This window comes from Cladosporium halotolerans (genome assembly GCF_011745625.1).
Source record: "Cladosporium halotolerans strain TM138-S3 chromosome Unknown Sca2, whole genome shotgun sequence".
Lineage (NCBI taxonomy): Eukaryota > Fungi > Ascomycota > Dothideomycetes > Cladosporiales > Cladosporiaceae > Cladosporium > Cladosporium halotolerans.
The window spans coordinates 823,061-848,893 of record NW_027191453.1 but is presented as its reverse complement, the minus strand read 5'-3'; the positions used below and the strand labels follow the sequence as shown (position 1 = coordinate 848,893).

Genomic DNA, 25,833 nt, shown 5'->3' with positions numbered 1-25,833 from the left:
CGAATCTAGACGTATACATGTAGGGCAACTGAATAATTCCCATCACAGTAATAATACCTGTACCTGTAAAGACGTATCCAAAATTGTTACAGCAAAAGCGGCCGGAAAAAAAGCGGTGTATATATCGAAGCCGAGACGCCGGCGACGTATTGACGGAGAGGAAGTCTCAACAAAAAACTTATATAGTACAATTGCGGCTTTTCCCCTCACCTTCTTCCTTTCATTTCCCATGCTCAAGAAAGGAACCCAAGCCTCCCACACGCAGATGGGCAGGAAATTAAAAGAGGAGGAGCAAAGCGTCAATGATAACCTCATCCACGGGCATTCTTCCCACTCATGCAATCCACCTCTCGCCAACCAACTAAAAAACGTACAAATCCTCCGAGATCAGTGCGGCATGAGCTTTACCTCATGCCGGGAGGCGGCGGGCCGCCCATGCCCTGGAGCCTGCTCGCGAGCTGCGGGTACTTCTCCTGGACCTCGAGCTGGGTGCGGGTAGCCTCGGCGTACGAGAGGGCGTTGACGATCTCGCCCTCGGTGCGGGAGAGCTCGGCGGCGCGCTCGAAGTACTTGAGGGCGTCGGTGACCTTGCCCTGCTGCAAGAGGAGCTGGGCCATGGTGGCGACGGCGATGTCGCACTCCGGGTCGACTGGGGATGCCTGTTAGGAAAAGATGTATGACCAGTGCATCTTTGGTAAACTTACTTATGAGAGCCTTCTGGCACAGATCCTCGGCAGCGGAGAAGTCCTGCTTCCACTGGAAGAGGGCGAGCGCCTTGTTGATGAGCGGGAGGACGTTCATTCCGCCGCCCTTCTCGCCGACAATCTTCTTCTCCATCTCGACGGCAGTCTCGAACTTCTCGACAGCCTCCTGGTACTTCTGCTGGTCGAGCAGAAGCTCACCATAGTAGTTGTAGACGTCGCTCTTGTCGCCGAAGTTCTTAATGCAGCGGCGGAAGGTGGCCATGGAAGAAGCAATGGAGCCCATCTTGTATTGTGTGACGCCAAGCTGGATGTGCGAGAAGATGAACTGGGAGTCGAGGTCGATGGACTTCTGGTAGTCGGTTGCGGCCATGGAGAACTCGGAAAGGATGAAGTGAAGCTGAGCGCGGTGGTAGAAGATGTCGGGGTCGTTGGGGTTGTGCTCGATGGCAAGCTCGAAGTCGCGCGCGGCCTCGTCGCGCTTGGCTGCAAGTTGTGCGTTAGTACCCTCCTCATGTTGGGTTGTTCATGGCGAATTGACTTACTTTGCTCGAGGTGCATGCTGGCGCGCTTCACGTAAGACTGAACAAGCGCCGGGTCAAGCTCCAAAGATTTGTTGAGATCCGCAAGAGCAGAGTCGCCGTCGCCTCTGAGGTAGCGGAAAGTACCGCGCATGTTGTACGCCAATGCTTCGCTCTTGTCAAGGCCGCCTGCCTCAATGGCCTTCTCGAAGGACTCCGCAGCCTCGGTGTAACCCTCGCCTGTACGGAGCTTGATAGCCTTGAGACCCTTGCGCAGGAGATCCTTACCGCTGCCCTCGGGGAGGTCAGCGGTCTCTTCGAGACCTTCGGGAAGACCGTTGTCGCGGAAAGATTGCAGGTAGTTGGAGACGAAAGTGGGCGACGGGAGCTTCTTGTCCTTGCCCTCCATGATAGACTTGGCCTTGACCTCAGCAACCTTCTTAAGCAAACGCTCTACGGCCTGCGCAGAGGCGTCGTTGCGGAACTGGTCGATGATGCAGCTGGCAGTGTAGTCGAGGAGGGCTTCGCTGAAGCGGCCCTCCTGCTCGTAGGCGTTTGCTCGTCGGTTAAGGGCCTTGATGTATTCGGGGTCGATGGAAATAGCGGCAGTGGTGTCCTCAATGACCTTGGTCCAGTTGCTCATGGCGTTCCAGCAGGCGGCACGGTTGGAGTAGAAGACAGCGTCGGCTTTGCAGAGAATGGCTTGGCCGTACAGGTCAATGGCACGGTTGTAGTCCTTGCTTCCGTAGGCCTTGTTGCCAGCCGCCTTGAGCTTCGCGGCATAGTCTTTCCTCTGCTGCTCGCTCAATGAGCCCACGCTCTCCTCGGTGATCTCAGGAAGGTCATCAGACTGCTCTTCCACGGCGGCGGCTTTAGGTGCTGTCCTTCCGTAAGCGTTTGCGCATTCAATGCGTCCTCCTATCCTCTACTCACCAGACTTGGCCTGTGCCGCGCCCTCCTCTGCGGCCTTCTCAGCATCCTTCTTCGCGGACTTCTTCTTGGACTTCTTGGCCGGCTTCTTCTCCGATGACGACTCTTGCGCCGAGGCCGGGCGCGTCAGGTAGTATACGGAGCCACCAGCAACAACGACGGTCACACCTGCGATCGTCCAGGCGGCGGCCTTGTTGTCTGAGGCCCAGTTTGAGATGCGATCCCATGTGGAGGTGCTTGCGCTGGCGACGTGAGTCGCAGCATCCTCGACGGCAGCAGTGGTGGCACGGGCTGAAGCCATGGCGGGCTCGGGGATGGCCGGATACAGGTGTCAGCGCCTGGCTGCAGATACGATGACGAGGTGTATCTGCGCGGGAGATGGAGGGTGGGGGTAGTGAGAGAGGGAGGTGGTGTAGGGTGTGTGTTGGGTGGTGTTGATGGCGATGGACGGCTGCCAGGAAATGTCCAATTGCGTCCGAGCTCGGGTCAAGCTCAAGATCTGAAGGCCATCCGCGTCGCAGTCCGTCCCTTTTCTCGCCGACGTCAGAGTCGCTTGTTTCCGCTGGCCAAAGCACCGCGCCCATGTGATCTGCACGCGAGGCATACTGTATCCATCAATCAACGACTGAATCTATGAAAGTACGGCTTTTTCTTTGGCCGGTACTGCGTGTCCACCAGGATAAAATATCAAGCTGTAACAGGATGATCAAATGACTGCAAATTTGGCTACACTTCTTGTTCATTTGTGACCTGTGATATCACGTTGGTTGCTAGCATCGACATCACCATTACTTTTAGGTCAACTTGACCCCGTCCGAAGCCAGAAGATCAGTATAAGGACATCCTGCCGTGTCACATTTTCTTTCCTTCTACAGGTGTGCGATCACATACGTATCAAGCACGTGGGTATCAACGTGATCGCGTTTGCCGCTCCAGTCACGCCGTCGCAGGTCTGAGACAGATGTGCATGCTGCCGTACTGTCAGTCGGACATGCCAACACCTTCACTCTCACATTGCGAAGACTACACCTTCAGCATGTCTTGCACCAAGGTAAGACACCATCGAGCTCTAGCTCTTTTACTTTACCGTCGTCCATATCTCATCTCCATGCTTTCGACATCGACCTGGCCTTGAGCCGGCCCACACGCCAATATGGATCTTACACCACCAGTCGAACTGCACCATGCCATGGCACTTCAGTCACTAGCTCTACCAAGCACCCTCACTCTTTGCTTCACCTCCATGCTCCGAGAGCGAGCGATCGGTGACGGCGACGAGAAACGTCTGATCCGGCTGTACAAGCAGCATGCCTTCGCTCTGGAGCTCCTCCAACTGTTCGTCATTTTAATGGCTTTCGGTCTCATAACAGGAAACACGGTCGCAGCTCTCGAAGCCCGGAATATGGTCATCAAGTACGCAAACGAGGAAATCACCGCGAGCATCGTTCGGAGCGCGCTCGTCCGCAACCTCTGGCTTCTGATATCGGCTTTCTGCAACCTCATCTGCGTCAACATGCTCGACAGCTGGAGCCTACCACAGTCCATCCAAGATCTAACAGATCCGCTACTGAGACTCACCCGCGAAGCAATCACAACTCGTCAGTCCTCTCCCCTTCTTAACCAACCCATCCTCCCAATCACCAAACTAACACTCCATAGACATCCACACCCACACCCCAAAACCCCACTCGACCTCCAACAGCAAACCCTCAACCCCGCCCACCTCCAAACCCCCCTCCCTCACCACATCAACAATCTCCCTCAGCTTCTCCCAAAGTGACCTCAAACCAACAATCACCCCACTACCTCGAACCCCCTCCCCTTCGCCCTCCCCACCACCATGGCCAACCCTCCAATCCGCCGCCCCGCCCGCTCCTCCCCTCCCACCGCACTCCCCGACAAAACCCTCCGCAGCAATGCTTCCCCACTATCAAAGCCCCACAAAAGCCTCCGCGCTGCGGGCCTCGATCAAAACGCCAGGGTCGTCGGGGAAGGAGATGAGGCGGAAGCGGAGCGTAACGTTTGATCTGGGGCTTGACGGCGGGAAGGGCAGCGGTGGGAAGGAGGCTGGGACCGGTGGAAGCGGAGCAGTGGAAGGGAAGAGCAAGCGCAGAGGCGGAGGGTTGGTGGGGAGGAGGGTGCGGGAGCTTGAGAGGAGCATGGGTGGGAGTTGAAGGAAAGACATGAACGATGTTCGAGAGGGCGCGAAGAGAGGAAGAAGCGAGCGGCGGGAACGTGTGGAATGCAGCGTGATGTTTCGGACGGGGATGGGAAAGACGGACAGAATGAACCTGTGTGTGTGCGCGTCTATCTTTAGGCATCCCGTCACGCGTGAAAGGATTCAAGGGATGTGAATGCGAATTTGTTTTCTACGGCCTGTATGCAATCTAGAGGACGACTAAAGAAACGCCCAGACAGAACAACCAAATCAAAGGTCTCAGGAATCGATCTGATGTCTATGTTCGTACTTTCGGGAGATATATCATAGGAAAGGGGTTCTATCGCGATCGTTGTATTTTGTGGTGATGGCCCGTTCAAGAATGTGGTCTCAGGGGCGGACAAGGGCAAGAAAGCCAAGGGAGACCCAGGGACAATTGTGACGGAGACAAGTCAGAACAATGCTCTAGTGCGAGTTCCTCCGCTCCACGACACTCGCGCGCTGCTGGCCGTAGTGCGAGTGGTGCTGTGCCGTTCAGGGCGTCTGCGGAATAGCCGTGGTCTGCTGTCCGGCAGAGCCGCGAGGAGGAATGGCCAATCCGCCATGCGCTCCCGACTTCGGTCCCTGAGCACCTCCCGCGTGTTGTGCAAGCATCTGTTGCTCGAGAGAAGCGGCCTCCAAGCCGTGGGCCGCCGAAGCAGCCATGTGCGCTTCCTAACCGCTCGCGTGATCGCTCGACGGGTGAGGACCCAGGTGTGCGTCGAGCACTGTGCTGTTTGAGCGCTCGGAGGAGTCTTTTCTTAGCTGGCCGGGCGAGGGACGAGCTTGGAGTAGCGACATGCGGCGGAAAGCGGCGCCGGCGCGGACGGCGTTGGCGGCGGCTTGTGAGCTGTCTTCCATTGCGCTGTCGCCGGCTGTGCCCTTCGCAAAGGTGCCCCAGGGGATGATGGCGCCGAGCGCGCGCTTCATGTGGGAATTGAGCATCTGAAGGCCGTAGACGTAGGAGGCGTTGACCCAGCCAAAACTGCGCAGCAGCGTTAGCAAAGCTATACGTTTGATCGTGAGCGGCAATGCGACGACTTACCCTTCCGTAGCAACGCCCTTGAAGTCAGCGCCCTGGTTTCCGTACTCGGCAGTAACGCGGTGAGGATCCAGCTGGCGGGTGACATCGTACTTTTCGACAACGACGCCGTTGAAGTCAACAAAGGCCTTGGTGATCATGTAGATCCAGCGGTATGCCAGCCGCTGCGCATCCTCGTCGAAGTTGTACCTCAACAGACCAGTCCACGCCAGAATCTGCTGTGGCGCCCAGCCGAAGGGGTAATCCCACTGGCGGTTTGGCCGAGAGAGGCCAACGGCGCCACGAGACTCCTCGGTGCCTGAAGTGAGGCCACCGTGAGACTCGAACTTGGGCAGTGCCTTCTCCACCATGATAGCCGCTTGCCTGGGTGTGCAGACGCCCGCCCACATGGCCCAGAAAGTGGTCGCAGACTCGTATCCGGTTGCTTCCTTTTTCCTGACATCGTAGTCAAAGTACATTCCCTTTCCTTCGTCCCACATGTGCTTCTCCATAAGCTGACGTCTCCTGCGAGCTCTGCGGTCCCAGGTGGAAGAGGTCTCGTACGCGAGATCTTTTTGCTTGTCACCGCGCCAGTCGGCGGGAATCTCGAGCTTGTCGCCAAAGAAGATGCGGATCGTGCGCCCGATGTCTGTCTCGTACTTGTACAGACAGCTGTTCAGGTCAACAGTGGCAATATCAGCGGCCTTGTTCTCGAGGCGGTAGGATGTGTCGTGGCCAGACTCGCGCACAGCACGGTCGTGAATGAAGTAGGCGTCAAGCTCGGGCTCCTGGACCTTGCCATAGTTATAGGCCTTGACAAATTCCTTGAAGGTCATGCCGTACTTCTCAGCGTATGGGTTGAGCACGTGCTCGAAGTGGGATGCTTCAGTCTCAGGAGGCACACCCATGCCGTCAGCGTGGTAGGTGGTGAAGCCAGACTCTTCATCGTAGCGCGGGTGGGACATCCAGGTATTGTAGTAGTCCTTGATGGCCGCCAACATGGAGTCGCGAAGGAAACCCAGCGCATGCGGCTTATCTCTGATGTGCTCGTAGACGCGGAGAGCCATGTCGGTCAAGAAGGGCGGCTGCGATCGGCAGAGGTAATAAGTGCGGTTGGCGTTCAAGATTTTCCCGTAGTGCTTGATGCAGAAGCAGAAATGCCTGACCATGGCCTCGCCTAGATCCGCGCGATCGTTTACCAAGAGACCGAGAGTCTCCATGTAGCTGTCCCATCCGTACAACTCGTTGAAGCGCCCACCTGGAACAACGAACGGCAGTCCCTTGAAGTCGGGTTCGCCTGCAGGAGTATCCGGGACTCGCTCCATCTCAATAGCAAGCAGACCGGGTGCTTCGTTTAGATCACGGACGTAGTTGGGGTCGTCGCACTTCTCCGGAAGCCAGATGACCTCCAAGCGCATCTCCGGGTGCTCCTTGGCAATGCGAGTGTAGTATTGGTGCTGCTCTGGTGCACCCCGAGGAATGTAGATTCTAGGGTGGGGGTCATCAGTCCAGTCCTTGGGGTCTCTGCCGACCTTTGCAACGTTGGAGCCATCGATGCGGCGGGTCAGGTTGTCCCAGAAAGAGTCCTTGATGAGACGGGAGAGTCTGTTCACGGGGTTCTCGTTGAGTCTAGCCTCATCGAGAACAATCTGCTTGCGGTTGTAGTGTTGTGCCAATGTGAGCTCTTGCAGCAAGTTGCTCAGCATGTATGTGCCGCGCACATCTTGCGACCGGTATCCTCCAGAGGCGGCAGTGCCCAGCGAAATGACCTTGGGTCCTTGATCTTCAACTGTGATCTGGAAGTTCCTGTCGGTATCTTCTCTGGAGAGCAGCGTATCTAATGTCTGTTGAACATTGACTAGGAACTTTCGAGGCAGGGCACCCTGTGCGTCCAGACTTGTCCGCCTGCTAGGCGCGTTGTAGGCCGTCGGGTCTCTCTTTCCATCGATCTGCGCACGGTATCATGTCAGCATTACTGTCTCGTCGGGTAACGGTCATCTCTTCTCACGATCGTGCGGGCATTGCGCGGTGCGCGATATGTGTGTTGAACGGATTGGCGGGCTTACCGAAGAAAGTGTGCGGGTCTTGGTGGGCTTCCTGGGCGCATGGCTCTCACCATAGTACACGGCAGGAGTGGCATACGGGTCAAGTTCTACGCTCTGCTGCCTGTTGTTGGTACGGTCTGGCTTCGGGCCCTGCTGGTCCGTTGGAGCATCGTCGACTGCGACTGCACCGGCGGTATGAGGGGTAGCGTGTCCGTTGCTACGGATCGGGATATCCGATTTCTGCGAGCTCATGCTCTTATTGGCGACCTGCAGGTACGGTACTTCTGCTCTGGGCAGCGAGTTGGCGAGATTCTGTCAATGTGAGGTAGGTGGGAGAAAATTTCAGGCTCGGTATGAGAAGACGAGTTCGAGGCGGGATCGATAGGCGAGTCGAGTCTTTGCTCTCGAGGGGCGGGCGAGGACGATGACAATGGTGGGGCGCTGAGAGAGAGTCTGCCCTGTGACGTGTGTTGCTGGCAAGCCAGCAGGCGGCTCGGTCAATGTGCCGCCGGCGGAGGGCGCACGCACACGTCGGAGTCGGCGTCGAGAGTGGAGCAGCGTCGGGGTTTGGCGATAAGACAAGGGCGACTATTGCGATTGCGAGGCTCGAAGGGCCCAGAAGGACTGGCTAGCGGATACTGCAGGTGAGGTCAAAGAAGCTGGCGAGACGAGGTGGAGGACAACAGCAGCGCGTGGGCTGACAATGCAGTCTTTGTGTGTTGTGCTCGCCGCGCGCCGCCCAAGGAGGCGTGAGGCAGGCAGGCACACAGGCACACAGGCATCCAGCGCCGCTGCTGCTGTCCTCGTTTACATCCCGGCCCCGTCCCAGCACGCGCAGGCGATAGCGACGGCAGTGCGGAGGTCAGGAGCGGTGTGCTCGGCCGTCTCTTCTTGCAGGGAGCGAGTCGGTCACTCGTCGTTGGGTGGCCTCCATCCCTCTATCGCCCCCCGTGTCGCCAGGGCTTGCTGACATCGCTCAGCTCGTAATGCCGTCTGCACTTTTGCCTTTCCTGGACGTCCACGGCGGCGGTGCCCGGTCCGAGGTCATGGTACGGTGGGAAACGCACATATGAGAGGCTGCCTTTGCTGCGGTGTTGAGGTGGACGTCTGATCTCCCCGTACCTTGCACGCCCATCCCGCGTGTGTGCATGCCGTGGGACCCATGGTTTGGGTCTGTACCGGCGTTATTGGCTCGCGTATGCTCGCTAATAGGCGTATCCCAGGCCCATCCCATGCCCGTCCCACGTCTATGGCCACCTTCGCCTCCCCGGGCCATCCGCGTGGCGCCAAGGGCTGCAGCAACTCACTTCCAACTGCACCCCATCCTCGGCCGTGCAACACTGGCGTGCCGAATCCGAAGCACAAGCTATCCGGACGCAGAACCGAAAGCCATACGACCTCCAGCGGCCTCGGCCCTTCCTGTGTTTGCGAGACGATGGTCCATGTCCGTATCGCAGACAGCGTGAGTGGCCAGGTCAAGCCTTTCGGTTGCTCAGGTACGGGCAGCATGATTGCAATTGGAGACCGTGAAGACAGTGAGTGCGCTTCATATGTATTTGTAGCCGTCGCTGGTCACATGTCCTTCCAGTAGCTGTATCTCTTGCTGCGTGGTCGCTCTGGCCTTGCAACCATAATCGTTCTGCTATCCCATCTTTTTCAGGTACTGAGAGGCCATGCAATCCTCCTGTCGATTCTCGCATTGATGCCATGTACGAGCGAATGGCCGTGTCGGAGGTAGCGCAACATTTGTTGGAGACGTGTTGCCACAAACTTTAATGGAAGATACCAGAGATATGGTTAGGGCCTTGCAGATGCAGATTCGAACGAAACCGAGGGGAGCAATGGCTAACACTCGCATAGGACGGGCTGTTTTGATAAGATATATTCAATCTCACGGTGTTCTGATCATTCGAGCGCTCTATTTACAACGATATGCTCAACAACGCCCAGCCATGAGAAGGAGCGCTGCGGACCGTTCACCAGACAACGAGGTCGACGAACGCGCCAACGATCGATCTACACGGTTTGGACAGCTCCGCAAGACATTGCGCGGGACAATTGCACGAGAGAGTTGTGCGGAACAGCTGCGCCGAACAATCCTCTTGAACATGATCAATGGCGGCCTTATGCCCTCGGTCATGTTTGTGAATATCGCAGCCTTGATGCCTGACGGCAGACCGCTCACACCTGTCGTTTGGCTTGCTATACAGCACGATTGGGACCGTCCAAATGGACACCCTGCCTCAGGTTGCATTCACATGTCGCTGTTTCAGGCGATGGCGGAATGGGGCGCAGCTCAGCGCGGGCCTGCGAACCTGGATCTAACCTCACTTCACAGCTCCCCAGCTGGGCTGGAGCCAGCCAATCAGCGGGCTCCGCTCAACATCTGAAACGCGAAAGGTCCTGCGCGCAACGGAATCGCCGTGAACTTGCTCACGAGCCGGCAGAATCATCCTATTGTCGTCGTCCCTGGCGGCCTGTGAGTGGCTGCTCTCGGCGGTGTCGAGCAAACCAGGGGTCGTCTGGCCTAGTCAATGCGTTTCATGTCCAGTCATACGGCGACAATGTGCTCTTTGCTATTGTCCTATTGACCGCTGTGGCGAAAGGGCTGCCTATAAATTCCTCGTCCCCGACACGATTGGACCAGAATCTCCCTCCCACGACATCCACTTTCTTCCAAATTCACTACCCACCTTCCACACACATCCACCCACACAACTTCTTCAAGTGCTGGTCACTTCTCCCTCTACCCACTTCCATCCATTCACATCCACCAAACACCAATCAAGTGCTGGTCACTTCCCTTCCTGCCTCCAACCACCAAGGCACTTCAACAACTTTCGACACCACACTCGAAGTGCAGGTCACTTCCCTCTCTGCCTCCAACCACCAAGGCACTTCAACAACTTCACATCACACTCGAAGTGCAGGTCACTTCCTTCTCTGCCTCCAACCACCAAGGCACTTCAACATCTTTCGACATCACTCTTGAAGTGCAGGTCACTTACCTCTCTGCCTCCAACCACCAAAGCATTGCAGCCTCTTTCGACATCACACTCGAAGTGCAAGTCACTTCTGCTAAACCAACGGAATCTTCCCATCTGCCTACCATCCACAAAAGTGACTCCAAAGTGCTGGTCACTTTTCCGGTCAACTCTCAGACAACAGATCATCCACAACTACCTTCACCAAACTTCCTCCACTTACCAGAAGCATTCACCATGGCCCCTCGTGTCACTCGCAGCAACACTTCTGCCTCCAAGGCCTCTGCCAACTCTACCACTGGCAACACCACCAACAACGGCAACGCCGTCCAGACTCCGCGCGTCAACGCCAACGGCAATACCACCTCCGGGTCTGCCAACATCACTGACCCGACTACCACTTCCAACATGACCGGGTCCGCCAACACCACCAACCCGACTACCACTTCTAACATGATCGGGTCCGCCAACACCACCAACCCGACTACCACTTCCAACATGACCGGGTCCGCCAACATCGCTGACCCAAGCACCAATTCCAACATGCCCGCCAACGACGCTCCGGCTCGTCCCCTGCGCTCCATCACCCTCACCGGTGCCGCCATGAGGGCGAGGCTTAGGGCTGCGCGTGCCTCGCAGTCTCAGTCCAATGCCGCGGCCTCTTCGCTCGCCGGCCTGCCTGCCCACACTACGCCGCCGTCGCTCGCCGGCCTGCCTGCCCACACCACGCCGCCGTCGCTCGGCGGTCTGCCTGTCTACACTGCTCCGCGCTCGCTCGCTCGTCCGGCTGCCTACACTTCGCAGCAGTCGCTCGATGACTCGCTCGATGGCCTGCCTGTCTACACTGCGCGGCGCTCGCTCGCTCGTCCGGCTGCCTACACTTCGCAGCAGTCGCTCGATGACCTGCCTGTCTACACTGCGCGGCGCTCGCTCGCTGGTCCGGCTGCCTACAATTCGCCGCCGTCGCTCGCTGCTCCGGCCGCCTACAATACGCCACAGTCACTCGCTGGCCTGCCTGCCTATACTGCTCCGCGTTCGCTCGCCGGTCCGGCTCCAAGATCACTCGTCGACGACTCAGCCGACGGCCCGAACAACAACCCTGTCAACGCCAGGCTTGCCGCCGTCAATCAGGCCCGCGGTCTCACCTTCGAGCAGCTGTATGTCCAGGACGCTGTCGAGCCCCGCGTCGCCAATACTACTCAGCAGCCCAATCTACCTCAGAAGTCTGTCAAGACTCCAACCGCCTCTCGCAAGCGTGCGAGAGTGAACGAAGATGAGGGCAACAGCGCATCGTCCCCGCCGCAGCCCGTCTCCGACCGCAGGCTTCGCAGTATGACGAGAGCTACCAATGCCTCTGCTGCCAATGCTCTCGCTGCCGCTGGCATGCCTGAGAGCAACCCCAGCGACAACGCCGTCGACAACCAGACGTTGCCACCGACCAAGCGTCGCAAGACCACCGGCAGATCTAAGGGGATCCCAGCGCCTCTGAGCACCGCGGCACCGCAGGCCCAGCCCGCTCAGAGCAAGGGCAAGGGCAGGGCCATCAACAGGGACGATGGCGTGCCCAGCGACAACGACAGCGACAACAACGCTGACGACATACCGACGCCGCCGATTGCCAAGCGCGTCAAGACTGCTGGCAGATCCAGGAAGGTGCCCGCGCCTCTGAACATCGCGGCAGCCCAGGCCCAGCCCGCTCAGAGCAAGGGCAAGGGCAGGGCCATCAACAGGGACGATGGCGCGCCCAGTGACGACGACAGCGACAACGACGCTGACGACAGCCCGACGCCGCCCATTGCCAAGCGCGTCAAGACCGCTGGAAGATCCAGGAAGGTGCCCGCGCCTCTGAACATCGCGGCAGCCCAGGCCCAGCCTGCTCAAGTCAAGAAGCAGGTCATCACCAAGACCGGCAAGGTCAAGAAGACGCCCGAGCTCGCTGTCGAGCGGGACTTCCACGGCTCGCCCACCGGCATGGGCCACTCGCTCCAGCGTCCGCAGAATGCTATCCTTGCCCAGCCATGGCACTGCGGCAACCTCCAGTGCGACACGGGCATGACCTGGGATCCTCGCGACATCAGGGATCGCACCACAGGCAGGGGACCCAATGGTCGCAAGGTCATCAGCCAGTTCTTCGGTCGCAACAAGGGTGCCACCAAGACCATCCCCAACGACGTCTGGCACATTTTCTGCCGTAAGGACTACCAGCGTAGTAGATACGCCGCTGAGCGCGCCGGCGCCAACGCCCTCGCTGACCAGACCATTCAATATCTCCGCGACCAGCTCACTCGCCTCCGGCTCTGGCGTCCGCATGCGCGCTTCCAGATCAAGCTCACCAAGGGCGCTGCCGACCGTGTCGCGGAATTTCAGTCCATCCTCCGTCGGAATGGCAACAATGAGACCGATGCTGCTGCTGCCTTGCCGGGTCCCAAGGACCCCAACAAGCCCACGCCCGAGGAGGCGTTCCCGGCCTTGCTCGCTGAGCTCTTCGGCGACCTCTACACCACCGCCGGCGAGACCGCCACCTACGACGACGTCGAAGCCGCCATCGGCTGGTCAGAGGCCCAGATCCGGGCCGGCCGCAGCACCGTCTTCGTCCCCGCTGAGTTCCTCATCAACAACACTCAGTGGGGCGAGCCGGTCAGCGCGGTCGGCGCCAACTTCGCCATGTGGGTTCCCATCCACAGGGCGGAGGAGGCGCTGGCCGCGCAGGCGCCGCAGGTCGCCGCCACCCGCGCCGCCGCCGCCCTGGTCGCCAGGCAGGCGGCGGCGCAGGGTGCGGCTCTGATCGCGCAGGCGCCGCAGGTTGCCGCCGCCCGCGCCGTCGCCGCCCTGGCCGCCGTGCAGGCGGCGGCGCAGGGTGCGGCTCGGGCGGCGGCTCCTGCTCCTGCTGCGGTCGTCGCCGCCGCCGCCGACGACGAGGAGGACGAGGAGGCCGAGGAGGAGGCCGAGGAGGAGGACGAGGAGAGCGACCACGACGGCGATGTGGTCATGTCCGGTGCGGAGGGGGAGGCTGTCACGCCTCCGCAGTTCCCCCTCCCGGTCGATCGCAACGACCCCATGTCGTTGATGCGCATCCTCCACGGCTTCGCCGTGGCATCCAATTACAATGCGCGCAACGACTGAGGTCGCTGCGGTCGACACGCCCAGCGCCGGGCATGACCCATCGCCGGTGAGAGCGTCAGTAGATAGATACCATAGCCGTATGCACTCATTGGTCGTGGGAACACTGATTTCATGTGCTGTGATGTGACTCCCTTTTCCCCTTTATCTCCTTGGATCATTGCTGCTTCTTGGGTCGGGAGTTGATGGTAGTACCTCATGTGACATTTTTATTCTCGAGATGCCGACAAAATCGTGTGAAAGAGGCCTCTCTATGTTTGCAATATCACTGGACGTGCTACCATCCTCTGTGACTTCTCACACCTGACACGTATCGCGGAAAGACTCCATCCGTCCCTCCAATACGACTCAAGGTGCTACCATCGCCCGTATTCATACACGCTCGATAAGCATTCGTAAAGGATCCTCTCAATACCATTAAAAATGGATGAAGGTGCTACCATCTCCCCTGATGATTCACGCCTAAGAAACGTCCTCGAAAGCCCGTGCCGATACCAAGGACACTGATCGTGGCGCTACCAATCCCTATGATCACCCGCATCTGATTTTCACTCCGGGGAAGCCATTTCTCTCACTCGCTGGCCTTGCCACCCATGGTGCGGCCTCCTCCCTCCGTGACCCGAATCTCGACGTGCCTGTCGAAACCCCCAACAACGACCCAACAAAGGCCCAAACAAAAACGCCGTCAACACCGTCAACGCCAGACTTGCTGCCCTCATCCAGGCCCGCGGTCTCAGCTTTGAAGAGCTATATGCCTAGCCCACCGATGAGCCCAACGGCATCTCTGAATCCAACTCCGGCAACAATGGGCACCATCACCAGCCAGGTTTCGCAAGACCACCAGCAGATCCAAGACGCTCGCGCCCCTGAACCTCGCGCCGCCGGCCGACCAGCTCTCCAGCAGCGCTCAGGGAAAGAGAAAGGCCGTCGATAGGGACGACGGCACGCCAGGTGCCAATCTACCGACTTCCAGCATCTTGCGACATCACACATAGACCGCCTGTGAAGGTGCGCTCATCAAAGTCGCCTCTGGCAAGCTTGCGAGACCGCCTGCTGGAAGTGGCAGCGGCTACCTAGTACGCCGGTAGATGGTTTCTTGAAGGACTTCTGAGGTAAACTTCCCCTGAGCAGAGTCGCCGGTGGTACGAGAGGGAAGTGACCAGCGCGTATGCAGAGAGGCTTCTCTGATACAGTCTGATTAGCATCCTGGATGCCAGCAAGTACGGTAAGGTACAACCATACTCTCGGGACCAAACAAGCGCCCACGCCCTCATCCGAAGCACGCAACGTACCGGCTTCCTCATGGTCGGAACAAAATACGATAATCATTCGGCATACCGTACCTTCTCTCGTGCCTGAGATATTGATTTCGGGAAGATTTGGAGGGTCTTTGGCTGGAGAGGAGAAATGATCACCACTTCAGCTGAGTTTCCGGATCTTAGCAGGTTTGAAAATCCGTTCGTTGGAGATGAGAGGCAGTAATAGATGAGAAAACCAGCCACGGCCCGTATCCTCCGCAGCTTGTCTCAGCATGGTCGGAGTACGTCCACTGCCGCCAACAGTTCCACCACCGCCCACGCCTCAATCTTTAATAGGAAGCCAAACTACACCGCAGCAACGAAACGCTCGACAGTCCGATGCCGCCGCCCGCCACTCCGCCATCTCACAAGCGTACCAGAGGCAACAACGACAATAGGGTTCCGAGCGCATCGTAGCCTCCGTAGCCCGTCTCCGATCGCAAGCCTCACTGCTTTATGAGAGCTGCCAGCTCACCTCACGCTGCCTCCATTGTGGGCGATACCCTGCTGCGAATGCCTTTGCAGTCCACTCACAACTACCAATGTCCACACACGTTCAAGTCAGGCATCGGTTGACGGGGACGTTGGCGGCAGGAGCTGCAAGTCAGGACGCAGCGGCATTGTCGGCATGGTTGGTGGTGCATCGCACTGGGATGGGGAGCAGTGGGGCGTAGACCCTTGGCGTTGATGGCATCGTTGTTGGTAATGCTGAAAGCAGGAACGGTGAGTGAGGATTTCGTTCCGCTAGACACATTGGTACAAACCGAGGCCCTGATGAGAAGACACCTAGTCAGAGTGCCGTCCGGGCTCGGAGAGGCAGGCTGCTGAGAAAGGTTGTTGTTTGTCGGTTTAATTAGAAGGCGGGCATCGGAGCAGCGGCGTGAGAAATACGTGCTCCTCTTCTGTCATACAACTCAAGTTTATCCTTGGAAATGGGAGCCGGCGTGCCACAGTCTTCGAATTCGCAGAATTGGTGGTTGTTTACTCCAAATGTGATGGTGCCTAGATAGGGCACTATCTCTTCGACATGTCAGTATACCCTGGCTTTTTACATCTGATTTTTTGGTGATGGGGAGCTGGTCTTTCACGTGTCGCAACAACTTTCCTTTATTCGAAGACCGTTGCATTGCATTACCTCACTTTGTGATGTTCGAGAGGCTCATGAAACCCCATGCGAGAGCTTGTCTGACCCTCCAAAACGAGTTGACGTACTTCCATCTCCTTTGACCATCCAGACCTTATTGAATCTGGGACAGCTGTGGCGGCACAAAATATCAATCATTGGATGACGAGTTGAGACCTTCGGAAATGTAGTACACAGTAAGGTACCTTCACACATTCACAACCCTAGCGGTGGGGTCCGCTGCTCGCCCATGCTTTGTTCTTTCCCCGACCCCACGTTTCGACGGGTGAATGCCAGGTGGCTCGGTGGTTGCAGCAAAAGTTCGATGGGCACACGACCAAACAACATCACCTCTTTCACACAATACAGCTCAATTGCATTTTCCCAACTTCATTAAAGCTCCTCTGTAAAGCCAGAGCATCTCATTCACAACTGCCATCAACCCCTGGCGACACCAATCCTCCTCCATCCCATCAGATCGGCCCATCACTCACGAGCTTCCCCCACATCGATAAATACCCACGAACCGCCAATTCGCCCGCCATGTCCGCGCCGCAGATGGAAGCCAAGGTGAAGAGCGTGCTCTCCGGCGACACTCTGATCCTACAGAACAAGAATAAGCAGGAACGCACGCTCAGCCTCGCATTCATCAATGCGCCCCGCCTGAACAACGACGAGCCCGGCTCCTTCCAGTCCCGCGATTTCATCCGCAAGCTGTGCGTCGGCAAGTTCGTGCGCTTCTCCGTCCTCTACAGCATCCCGCAGAAGTCTGGCGGCGCCCCGCGTGACTACGGCATCGTCTTGCTCCAGAATGGCCAGCTGCTCCCCGACGCCATCGTCAGCGAGGGCTGGGCGAAGCTCAGAGACGATGCGGACAGGAAGGCCGAGAGCCCGCAGGCGACCGAGCTGCTCGAGAGATTAGAAGCGCTGGAGGCACACGCAAGAGCCGACGAGAAGGGTCTGTGGGCGTCGAAGCTGCCCGAGATTCAAAATGCGAGGGAAATGCCGGACACCAAGGCTTTCTCCGAGACGCACAAGGGCCAGCCGATCGATGCGATTGTCGAGCGTGTCCTGAGCGGCGACAGGCTGATCTGCAGGCTCATGGTCACGCCCACGCAACACATCCAAACGACCGTCCTCGTAGCTGGCATCAAGGCACCCACGACCGCGAGAACGAACCCTTCAGACGGCACCACGCAGCCCGCAGAGCCCTGGGGTAACGAGAGTCAGTCGTTCGTCGAGGACAGGATACTGCAAAGAGGCGTCTCTGTGCGGATATTGGGCATCTCGCCCAACCAGCTCCTGGTTGGTGAGGTTAGACACCCTGTTGGAAACATTGCGGAATTCTTGCTCAAGGAGGGTCTTGCTCGCTGCGTCGACCATCACTCAACATGGCTCGGTGCGGAGATGGGTAAGCTGAGACAGGCTGAGCGCTCGGCCAGGGAGCGCCAGGCGGGTGTCTTCACGAACAACGTTACACAGAAGAAGGCTACTGGCGGCGAGATCGATGCTGTCGTTTCACGTGTTTTCTCCGCCGACACACTGTTCGTTCGCAACAAGGCTGGCGCTGAGAAGCGCATCAACCTTTCCAGCGTCCGCCAGCCGAAGCCCACCGACCCTAAGCAATCGCCCTTCGGCGCTGAAGCCAAGGACCTCCTGCGCAAGAGGCTCATCGGCAAGCATGTCAAGGTTGTGATCGATGGCAAGCGTCCCGCTACCGAGGGCTACGACGAGCGTGAGATGGCCACTGTTTCTTACAACGGTAAGAACGTTGGTCTCATGATGGTCGAGAGCGGCTACTGCTCCGTCATCCGCCACCGCATGGACGACACCGACCGCAGCCCTATCTACGACGAGCTCCTTGCGGCTGAGGAGGCTGCACAGAAGGAGGGCAAGGGCATGTGGAACCCCAAGTCTCCCAAGCCCCAGACGTACGTCGACCACAGCGAATCCCTCGAGAAGGCGAAGCGCCAGATGAGCCTTCTCTCAAGACAGAAGCGCGTCCCCGCCATCGTCGACTTCGTGAAGAGCGGCAGCAGATTCACCATCCTCATTCCCCGCGAGAACTCCAAGCTCACCTTCGTCCTCGGCGGCATCCGTGCCCCTCGCTCTGCCCGCGGCCCTCAGGACACCGCGGAGCCTTTCGGCCAGGAAGCCCACGACTTCGCCATCAAGCGTTGCATGCAGCGCGACGTCGAGGTCGACGTCGAGGACAACGACAAGGTCGGCGGCTTCATCGGCACCCTCTACGTCAACCGCGAGAACTTCGCCAAGCTCCTCGTCGAAGAAGGCCTGGCCTCCGTGCACGCCTACAGCGCTGAAAAGACCGGCAACGCCGCCGAGCTCTTCGCCGCCGAGCAGAAGGCCAAAGACCTCCGCAAGGGCCTCTGGCAGAACTGGGACCCCTCGCAAGACGCCGCCGAAAACGGCGACGACTACGACGACACCCCCGCCGCCGAGCCCACCAACGGCGACGCCGCCACTCCCCCCAAGCGCGACTACAAAGACGTGACCGTCACCCACGTCGACCCCACCACCGCCCGCCTCAAGCTCCAGCTCCTCGGCTCCAGCAAGTCCTCCCTCGACACCCTCATGAAAGACTTCGCCTCCTTCCACCTCTCCCCGGGCTCCTCGCAGCCGCTCCCCGGCCCCCCGAAGGCCGGCGACATCGTCTCCGCGAAATTCACCCAGGACGGCCAGTGGTACCGCGCGCGCGTGCGCCGCAACGACCGCGACGCCAAGACCTCCGAGGTCGTCTACATCGACTACGGCAACAGCGAGACGCAGCCGTGGAGCGCGCTGCGCGTGCTCGCCGCCGAGAAGTTCGGCGTGCAGAGGCTGCGCGCGCAGGCCGTCGACGCCGCGCTGTCTTTCGCGCAGTTCCCCACCACCAACCCGGAGTACCTCGCCGATTCGGTTTCGTTCCTGAACGACCTGGCGCTGGACAGGGCGCTGGTGGCTAATGTCGATTTCAACGACACGCGCGAGAATCTGATGTGGGTCACGCTGCTGGACCCGCAGGCGCGGAACCAGAGCGAGAGCTTGAACGCGGAGGTTGTCGGCGAGGGGTTGGCGATGGTGCCGAAGAAGCTGAAGGCGTTCGAGAGGGGGAACGCGAGCGTGCTGCAGGATCTGAAGGAGAGGGAGCGCGTGGCGAAGGAGGAGAGGAGGGGTATGTGGGAGTATGGCGATTTGACTGAGGATTAAGTGGATGTGCGTTGCGTTGGGGGGGAGGGCAACTTGGATTATAGGGGAGGTTGTGATTGTATAGTGTATGGCGAGGAAGGGCTATTGGCATAGTATCATAAAAGCGCAATGCGAGCGTCAAGCAATTTGAGCCAGCTGAGACCTAAACTGACTTCACTGTCATGGATTCGGACGTCTTGAACACAGAAATGAAAAGAGTGAGAAAGAGCGAGTGCGGTTCCCGAGTTTTCTTCATTCCAAACTATCCCTACAATCACCCTCACCCCAACTCCATCCCCCTGAAAATCCCAATCCCTCTCAAACCCCTCAAACTCCAACCCCAATTCCCTCCCGTCTTCCCCTCCAAAACTCCAAAAGCCTCCCCCTCACAACCCAAACATCTCCCCCCTCCTCCGCCGAATATACTCAAATTCGACCCTCATATACCAGCACCAAACCAGATAAACCGCCCACAACCCAAACGAGCACAGCGCCGTGACCGCCCACCTCGTCTTGCAGCGCTTCGCTGCATCCGCTTTGCTCTCGCGCTGAGCCATGGAGTCTGAGGCACGAGCGAGGTCGGCGGATAGGATCGCGTTGCGAGCGCGCAGGTTGTGAAGGAGGGCGGTGGAGCGTATTAAGTCGGTTGTTAGGTTTGTGGGGGCTGGTGGGCTGGCCATGGCTGAGGCTGCGGGAGGGTCTTCTGCGTCGCTGGCTGGGCGCAGGACGTCGCGCGCTGTTGCGTGTTGCCGGGTGGAGCTTTGCGCTTGCTCGAGGTTGCGGATTGTCCGGTCGAGCAGGCTGGTGGGGGACTCCTGTGGTGGCGACATTGTGCTTTTTGCGCGGTCCGGTGTCGTCAAGCGCAGGATGAAGTGCGAGCGCTGAGCGCTTTGCACCGTCTGCGCGGCAGGTGGACTTCACTGTCGTGCCTGCGGCGTCGAGGTGACTGAGACATGCGCTGTCTCATGTGTGCGTCTTCTTTGTGAGCCGGCTCGGACTTCGCGAGCTCTCGGCGAAGTACTAGACACTAGGGGATGGTGTGGCTAGACGCATATGTCGTCTGACGGGATCCAGTCTTGGTTTGTTTGTGTGCGCGAGGAACCAGTGCAGTGGATTGCACGAGGTTCTACTGTGGCGAGTGGTTCAAGGCTTCTGCTTGATGTTAAGGTTGTTCTCGGCGTAGTTCATGACATCGCCGTTCAGGTCCAGAGTGGTGAAGCCGGGGACCTTCAAGCCCTCGACGTCGCCTTGCATGGCAGTGGAGATCATGAAGTCTTCTTCGAAAGCCTGGATCTTCATCTTCACATCGCTGACTTCCTTCTTGTGCAGGTGCACCTCGACATCCTCGACTTCCTCGCCCCAGGTGCCGTGGGTGGAGCAGCGGGCCTGGACGCCAGGTTTGGGAGAGCGCACGCCGAAGAATTCAAGACACTTGATCCAGGGTGCCAGAAGAGCCTCACCGGACAGCTTGATGAAGGCCTCCTTGTAGCAGAAGTATGTGTAAAAGCGGCGGAGCTTGGCCTCGATCAGCTGCTCGGAGTTGAGAGAGACCTGGTTGCCGCTGGGTGTGCGGAAGAGGAGGTTTTTGTTACGAGCGATACAGCGGTCGTGGCGGCCGAGGTCCTCAGCGGTCAGGTGTGTGCCGTCCAGCTGGGTAACATAGTCGACGTCGTACTTCATGCTCCAGCGCTCCTCGTCGCTGAAAATGATGTCGTAGATGTCGACCCAGCCGTCCAGGCCCTCCTCCTCAATGGTGCGGTAGTCGTCGCGCTCGTTGACGCAGACAATGTCCACGCCGACGGTGACCTGGTCGCTGACTGCGGCGCCGGGCGAAGGGTAGCCGAGAGGGTTGTTGAATGTCCGAGGTGGTCCGTGGTTCCTTCCGTCGAAACCGATCAGAGCAACCAGACCGTTCTGGTGAGAGATGTTAAAGTCAATGCCGTCTATGGGGACGTTGGAGGAGTCGACGGCGCAGGGCTTGCCGTGTTTGGGGTCTCCCTTCCTTCCGATGTTCACCTCTTTCCACGGGATGCCGAGAGTCTTGCTGATAAACAGGCGCTTGAGCAGGGCGGAGGCCAGGCTCATGCGGGCGTCGGCGATGAACATTTTCGAGGTGATGACCGTCTGCTCGGCGGTCGAGACGAGGGCCATGGCCTTGGCGGCGCCGTCGGCGGAGAAGATGTTGTCGCCGGGCCACATGGTGCGGGTGTCCATGAGCCATGTTGTGACGGTGGGCGCGCCAGAGCTGCTGCTGCCAGCGCTGTCGGGCGGCGTGGGCAGTCCATGGACCATGGCGCTGAGGGTGGTGTCGATCAACATGGTGGGAGGAGAGCGCTGGGCTGGCCGGCGCGTGAGGACATGCGAAAGCCGGGGCGGAGCAGTCTAATAGACGCGGGCCTTGGGCGCTGTGCCAAGTATAGCAGAGATAGGCGCAGGCGGGCGCAGGCGGGCGCAGGCGTTGCTGGGGTGCGTTTCGGCAGTGGGCCTGTCTCCTGTATGGGCCTGCGGCGTGAGACGAACACGGTGAGACGGATAACGTGAGACGGCGGTGCAGCAGTGGGATGCGAGGCAGGCGGACGTTGTTATTCTTATCGCACAGGCGCAGTACGGAGCGCAGTGCGTGCTGCCGTCCTTGCCGTCTTGCTAGACCATCCCTAAACTCCTAGGGCCCAACACGCACCGGACGATCGAGGGATGCAGCGTGCTGACAGGCATCACAGCGTCTGGATCTCGCATCGACAGCGCTGGCCAGCGCAACTGCGCGCAAACCACCCCGGGTCGGCTGCTGGATCGACATGCGGCAGGGCGGGTTGTGCCTATTCTCGGCGCCCCATCCTCACGCCGTATGCGCTACCGCCCGTTCCGCCGTCGTCCAGCGCGCGCATTGGTCTTCACCCGCGCAGGGCGTTGCTTGCTCAAGCCATTCGCGAACTCCCCGCTTCGGCTCTCCAACGTCCATGTCTCATTGATACCACCCTGCGCCCACGCCCTCGCGCATGTCATTGACTGCATCCCCAGCGATCTGCCGCCCGTATTCCTCCGTCTGAAAACGGCATGGTTGGTCCTGGACGTCATCACGGTCACGAGCGCTCCTTTCGCCTATACGAACGCTCATGATAGACATATCCGACCAGAATACCAGCCCGGCAGGGGATGTCACATCGCGCTCATCGACACCAGCCCGCGCTGTCGCAGCCGCTACTGCCTGTCTACAGATCTTCGTATTAATGTGAGACCGATCGAGATATCATCACCGGGGTGAAAGCCCACCTGCACGGCTGAAGCCTACATCTTAGACGTCAGCCGTTCCGAGTGCTGATCTCATCCAGCGCTAGCCATGTTGTACATTTGCAGAAGCCGATCCGCCTGACGTAAGGAAAGTGGTTGTTCTTGGACGAGGAGCGATGCCATTGGAGACATTTGTCAATCGGACGGGGCCTAGTGCTTTTCAACTCGATCGCAGAGGGTCAGTTTGGCCATGTACCTCAGGCTGGGATTGAAGGCATTTGTCAATCAGACAGGGCCTAGTGCTTTCCAACACGATCGCAAGGGACAATCTGGCCATTTACCTTAGACTCCGACGAGCCATTATGCAACTAGACCCATTTCGAAACTATCATTCTTGCGCAAGTATGATCACCAGAGGATGCGATCGGTCTGTCCGAGTAATGTCAAAAGTTGCGCTTGGCCTGTTCGCAGCAGCAAGCGTTGGGCGTTCGGAACAAGGAAGAAGGCACGGCGGATGCAGGTATTGCGAACGAATGACAGACCCAGACGATGTAGGGTTTGGTTGATTGATTCCACGGCGTGACTGTAGGGTCGTTTCAAAGAACCACTTTCGCGCGGTATTTGTTCTCAGAGTAAAGGCGGAAGGCGGAAGAGGTGTATCGATTTGATGCCTCGCCACCCAGTCACGTTGCCCGTGCCTTTGCCTCTCATTCCTTTGCGGAGAGCCCTCTCGCTTCAGACAAAGACCACCTTAATCTAGGCAAGGTCAACATAATCTTCGATCGTGCTCGGGTGCTTCTCTCCCCGTAACGTCGACCTCGCCTCTGCTACCTTAACTTGCAGCACTTTCGCCTCCTCCCAGCGCCCTTGCTTGGACATCACCTGTGCCAGGAGATTCACGGTGGCCAACGTGAATGAATTCTCAATTCCAAGCGAGCTTAAGGCTCTTTCCACAACTTCTCCCATCAAGTCGCTCGCCTCCTTCCGCCGCTCTTGCCTCGAGTATGTCAGTGCTAGGCCCACCAACATTCTCAGCGTTTCCGGGTGATAGTCTCCGACTATCTCGGTCGTTGCCGCAATTGCCTCCGTGTAGACATCTTCTGCCTCCTTCCACCTGCCTTGATCTGAAAACACTCTTGCCATCTCCCTTGCGATGATGACTCTGCCTTTAGACTCATCGCCATGAAGTCTTCTCTGTAGATCCACGGCTTGCGTCCTGAACATTGCCGCTTTCTTGGGCTGCCCTAGTTCCTCGTGAATTGCCGCCATGATCTGGATGCTGCTCAGGACGTCAGGGTGATCCTCCCCTACCGCTTCCTTCCGGGCACGCAATACATCCTTCTCGAGAGCCAGTGCGCCGGGAGCATTGCCTTGCCGTAGCAAAACCTTAGCTAGGGTCTCTTTGCTGGTCAGTGTATCTTGACCACTGACGCCCAAGATCTCTTCCTGGTTCAGGATCACGAATTCGATTACATCCTTGGCAATATTCCAGCGGCCCATAGAATGGTATGCTAGAGCGAGTGTATTCATGACACAAAGCGTCATCGGGTCTTTCTCACCAATGCATGTCTTCAAGATTTCCACCGCTCCCTCTAGCAGCTGCGTTGCTTCACTGTTTCTGAATTCCTGCGCCCAGACGATGCTGAATTCTATACACACCTGAGCGAGCGAATATTCAGTTAGGAGCCTCAGCCGTTGACTCAGCAGCGACCCGCTAGAAGGTAAGTGAACCGTCAGGTGCCGTCGAAATATCATGTTGTCGGTGTGTGAGGTCACCCAGCAACAGACCGCAACCAGAAACGTGAGGTACGCCGGCCAATACTCCTGCGAGTCCAGCTCCCGTGTTGCCCACCACTGCACGAGCCCGTGCATAGTCAATCCTCGCCAAGTCCCCGACACAGGCCGGACGAGCCTGTACCGTACCAACACCTCCACGGTCTTCCGATACGTGTGGTCGTCCCAGTTGTCATTTTCGTCCCGAGAAAGGAGGCTCTGCAGCCACGGCGGGACGACCGCTCGTGTTCGACGGCAGCCTATTTCCAAGCCAAGACTGGCGAGTCGGAAGAGCTCGTTCTGCACGTTCGCTCGATTGAAGTATGTCATGAAGTTGAGCAGGTCGATGGGATAGACCCCCGGCTGCCGCTCCTCGACTCGTCGAATCGACGCCAGACTTGTGTCCCACACTGTCCGCACGGTTTTCTTGTACGTAGCCGTGTACGCGAACTCGTCGTCGCGCAGCAGGCGCTCTCGGTTCCGTTGGTAGTCAGAAATATACCGATTGAGCGCATCCACCACAACGGCCTCCTCGTAAACATCGCCTCCGGAACTCAGCAGATCAGCCCGGATCTGGGCTGCGGCCAGATCGATCGCAAGTGCCAATCGGTCAAGTTCTTCGGTGATCCTGTTCAGCAATTGCAGACCGTTGTCCCGAAGGCATCCCGCCTCGTCGATGCTGTCGGACATCAGCTTCACCGCCTCCGCGGGCTCCATGGCGTCTACGTTCACAGCTGCAACATGTCCACCAAAAAGTCGCGAGGCATTCCCATCCTGACTCGTCACAATCACCGTCCCCGCTTTGCCCTTCGGCACAAGCGCGCTCACGTTCCACGACAGATCGTCCGCGTTGTCCACGACCGCCAACCACCCTTTCTCCCCATCCTCACTCCGCAACCGAGCCAGCACCGCCTGAACAGAAGGCTCCTGCTGCACCGGCGCGTCTCTCGCCGAAGGCTGGCACGGCAACCCCAGCTCAGCGGCGCATCGCACGTAGCTCGCTCTCGCCGTCTTCTGGTCCCTTACATCGATCCAGAGAACCGCGCAGTACTCTCCCTCGTGATGTTCGATATAGCGCCGCACCAACTGCGTCTTGCCAGTGCCGCCTAGCCCAACCACCACGACAGCATGCGCTACTGGGTTTCCACCGTACGATTTCTTCAACTTCTCTTCCAGCTCTCTTGACAAGTGCGGCCTCTCCGTATAGCTCGGCACATTGCTGACGGGCACGGAGAAGCATCGCCCTGGCTGAGCGTTGGTGGTGCGCGAAGGGCCTTCGCCACTGGATATTACTTTCACGTCAGCTTCAAGCATCTCACTCATGCACTGCGACTGGCAACAACAAAAATCTCACAAGTAATTGTGCTGGTCGCCCTGGACCGTCAGCGCATGGAATTGGCCCGAGAGATTCGCCTCGTATTGATCTACATGCACATGTAGCTGTCAGCGCCGTCTGCCATCCAAGCCCTCGCATTTCCAGGAAACCTCGAAAATGCCGTGGAACCCACTGAAATTATGGCCCAAATGCGCACGAGCGCTGTCTGCGACAGAGACGGTTCTCCAGGACGACCCCTCGGCGGCCATGTCGAGCAGGCGCCCGCGCCGGCGCTTAGGCGGGACGGAGAATAAGGTACTAGCAGATGCTGGTAAAGATGGCCCTTCGTGACGCTTTGCCTCACGTCTTGGGATCACGTCCTCATGCACTT

At 58.5% G+C, this 25,833-nt stretch overlaps 5 protein-coding genes across 5 annotated transcripts; 1 reads left to right on the top strand and 4 right to left on the bottom strand.

The window, feature by feature from the left end:
* Positions 1 to 22: 22 nt before the first annotated feature.
* Positions 23 to 2,609, bottom strand: WHR41_00809 (uncharacterized protein). Its single transcript, XM_069369415.1, has 4 exons — positions 2,156 to 2,609; positions 1,247 to 2,101; positions 705 to 1,187; positions 23 to 649 (listed from the first exon to the last, which is right to left on the bottom strand). The coding sequence occupies exons 1-4, from the start codon at positions 2,451 to 2,453 to the stop codon at positions 405 to 407; spliced, it is 1,881 nt and encodes a 626-aa protein (XP_069233735.1). The 5' UTR covers positions 2,454 to 2,609; the 3' UTR covers positions 23 to 404.
* A 1,883-nt stretch (positions 2,610 to 4,492) lies between these two features.
* On the bottom strand, positions 4,493 to 8,049 carry WHR41_00808 (uncharacterized protein). The gene is made up of 3 exons (XM_069369414.1): positions 7,437 to 8,049; positions 5,395 to 7,319; positions 4,493 to 5,334 (listed from the first exon to the last, which is right to left on the bottom strand). The coding sequence occupies exons 1-3, from the start codon at positions 7,665 to 7,667 to the stop codon at positions 5,025 to 5,027; spliced, it is 2,466 nt and encodes an 821-aa protein (XP_069233734.1). The 5' UTR covers positions 7,668 to 8,049; the 3' UTR covers positions 4,493 to 5,024.
* Positions 8,050 to 16,483: 8,434 nt separating this feature from the next.
* On the top strand, positions 16,484 to 19,147 carry WHR41_00807 (uncharacterized protein; the record flags this gene model as incomplete). The annotated part of the gene is made up of 1 exon (XM_069369413.1): positions 16,484 to 19,147. One exon carries the CDS (start codon positions 16,484 to 16,486, stop codon positions 19,145 to 19,147), a length of 2,664 nt encoding a protein of 887 aa, XP_069233737.1.
* Positions 19,148 to 20,269: 1,122 nt separating this feature from the next.
* Positions 20,270 to 21,445, bottom strand: WHR41_00806 (uncharacterized protein; the record flags this gene model as incomplete). Its single annotated transcript, XM_069369412.1, has 1 exon — positions 20,270 to 21,445. One exon carries the CDS (start codon positions 21,443 to 21,445, stop codon positions 20,270 to 20,272), a length of 1,176 nt encoding a protein of 391 aa, XP_069233736.1.
* Positions 21,446 to 23,110: 1,665 nt separating this feature from the next.
* Positions 23,111 to 25,450, bottom strand: WHR41_00805 (uncharacterized protein; the record flags this gene model as incomplete). The annotated part of the gene is made up of 1 exon (XM_069369411.1): positions 23,111 to 25,450. The coding sequence occupies one exon, from the start codon at positions 25,448 to 25,450 to the stop codon at positions 23,111 to 23,113; it is 2,340 nt and encodes a 779-aa protein (XP_069233739.1).
* Between the last annotated feature and the right edge of the window lie 383 nt (positions 25,451 to 25,833).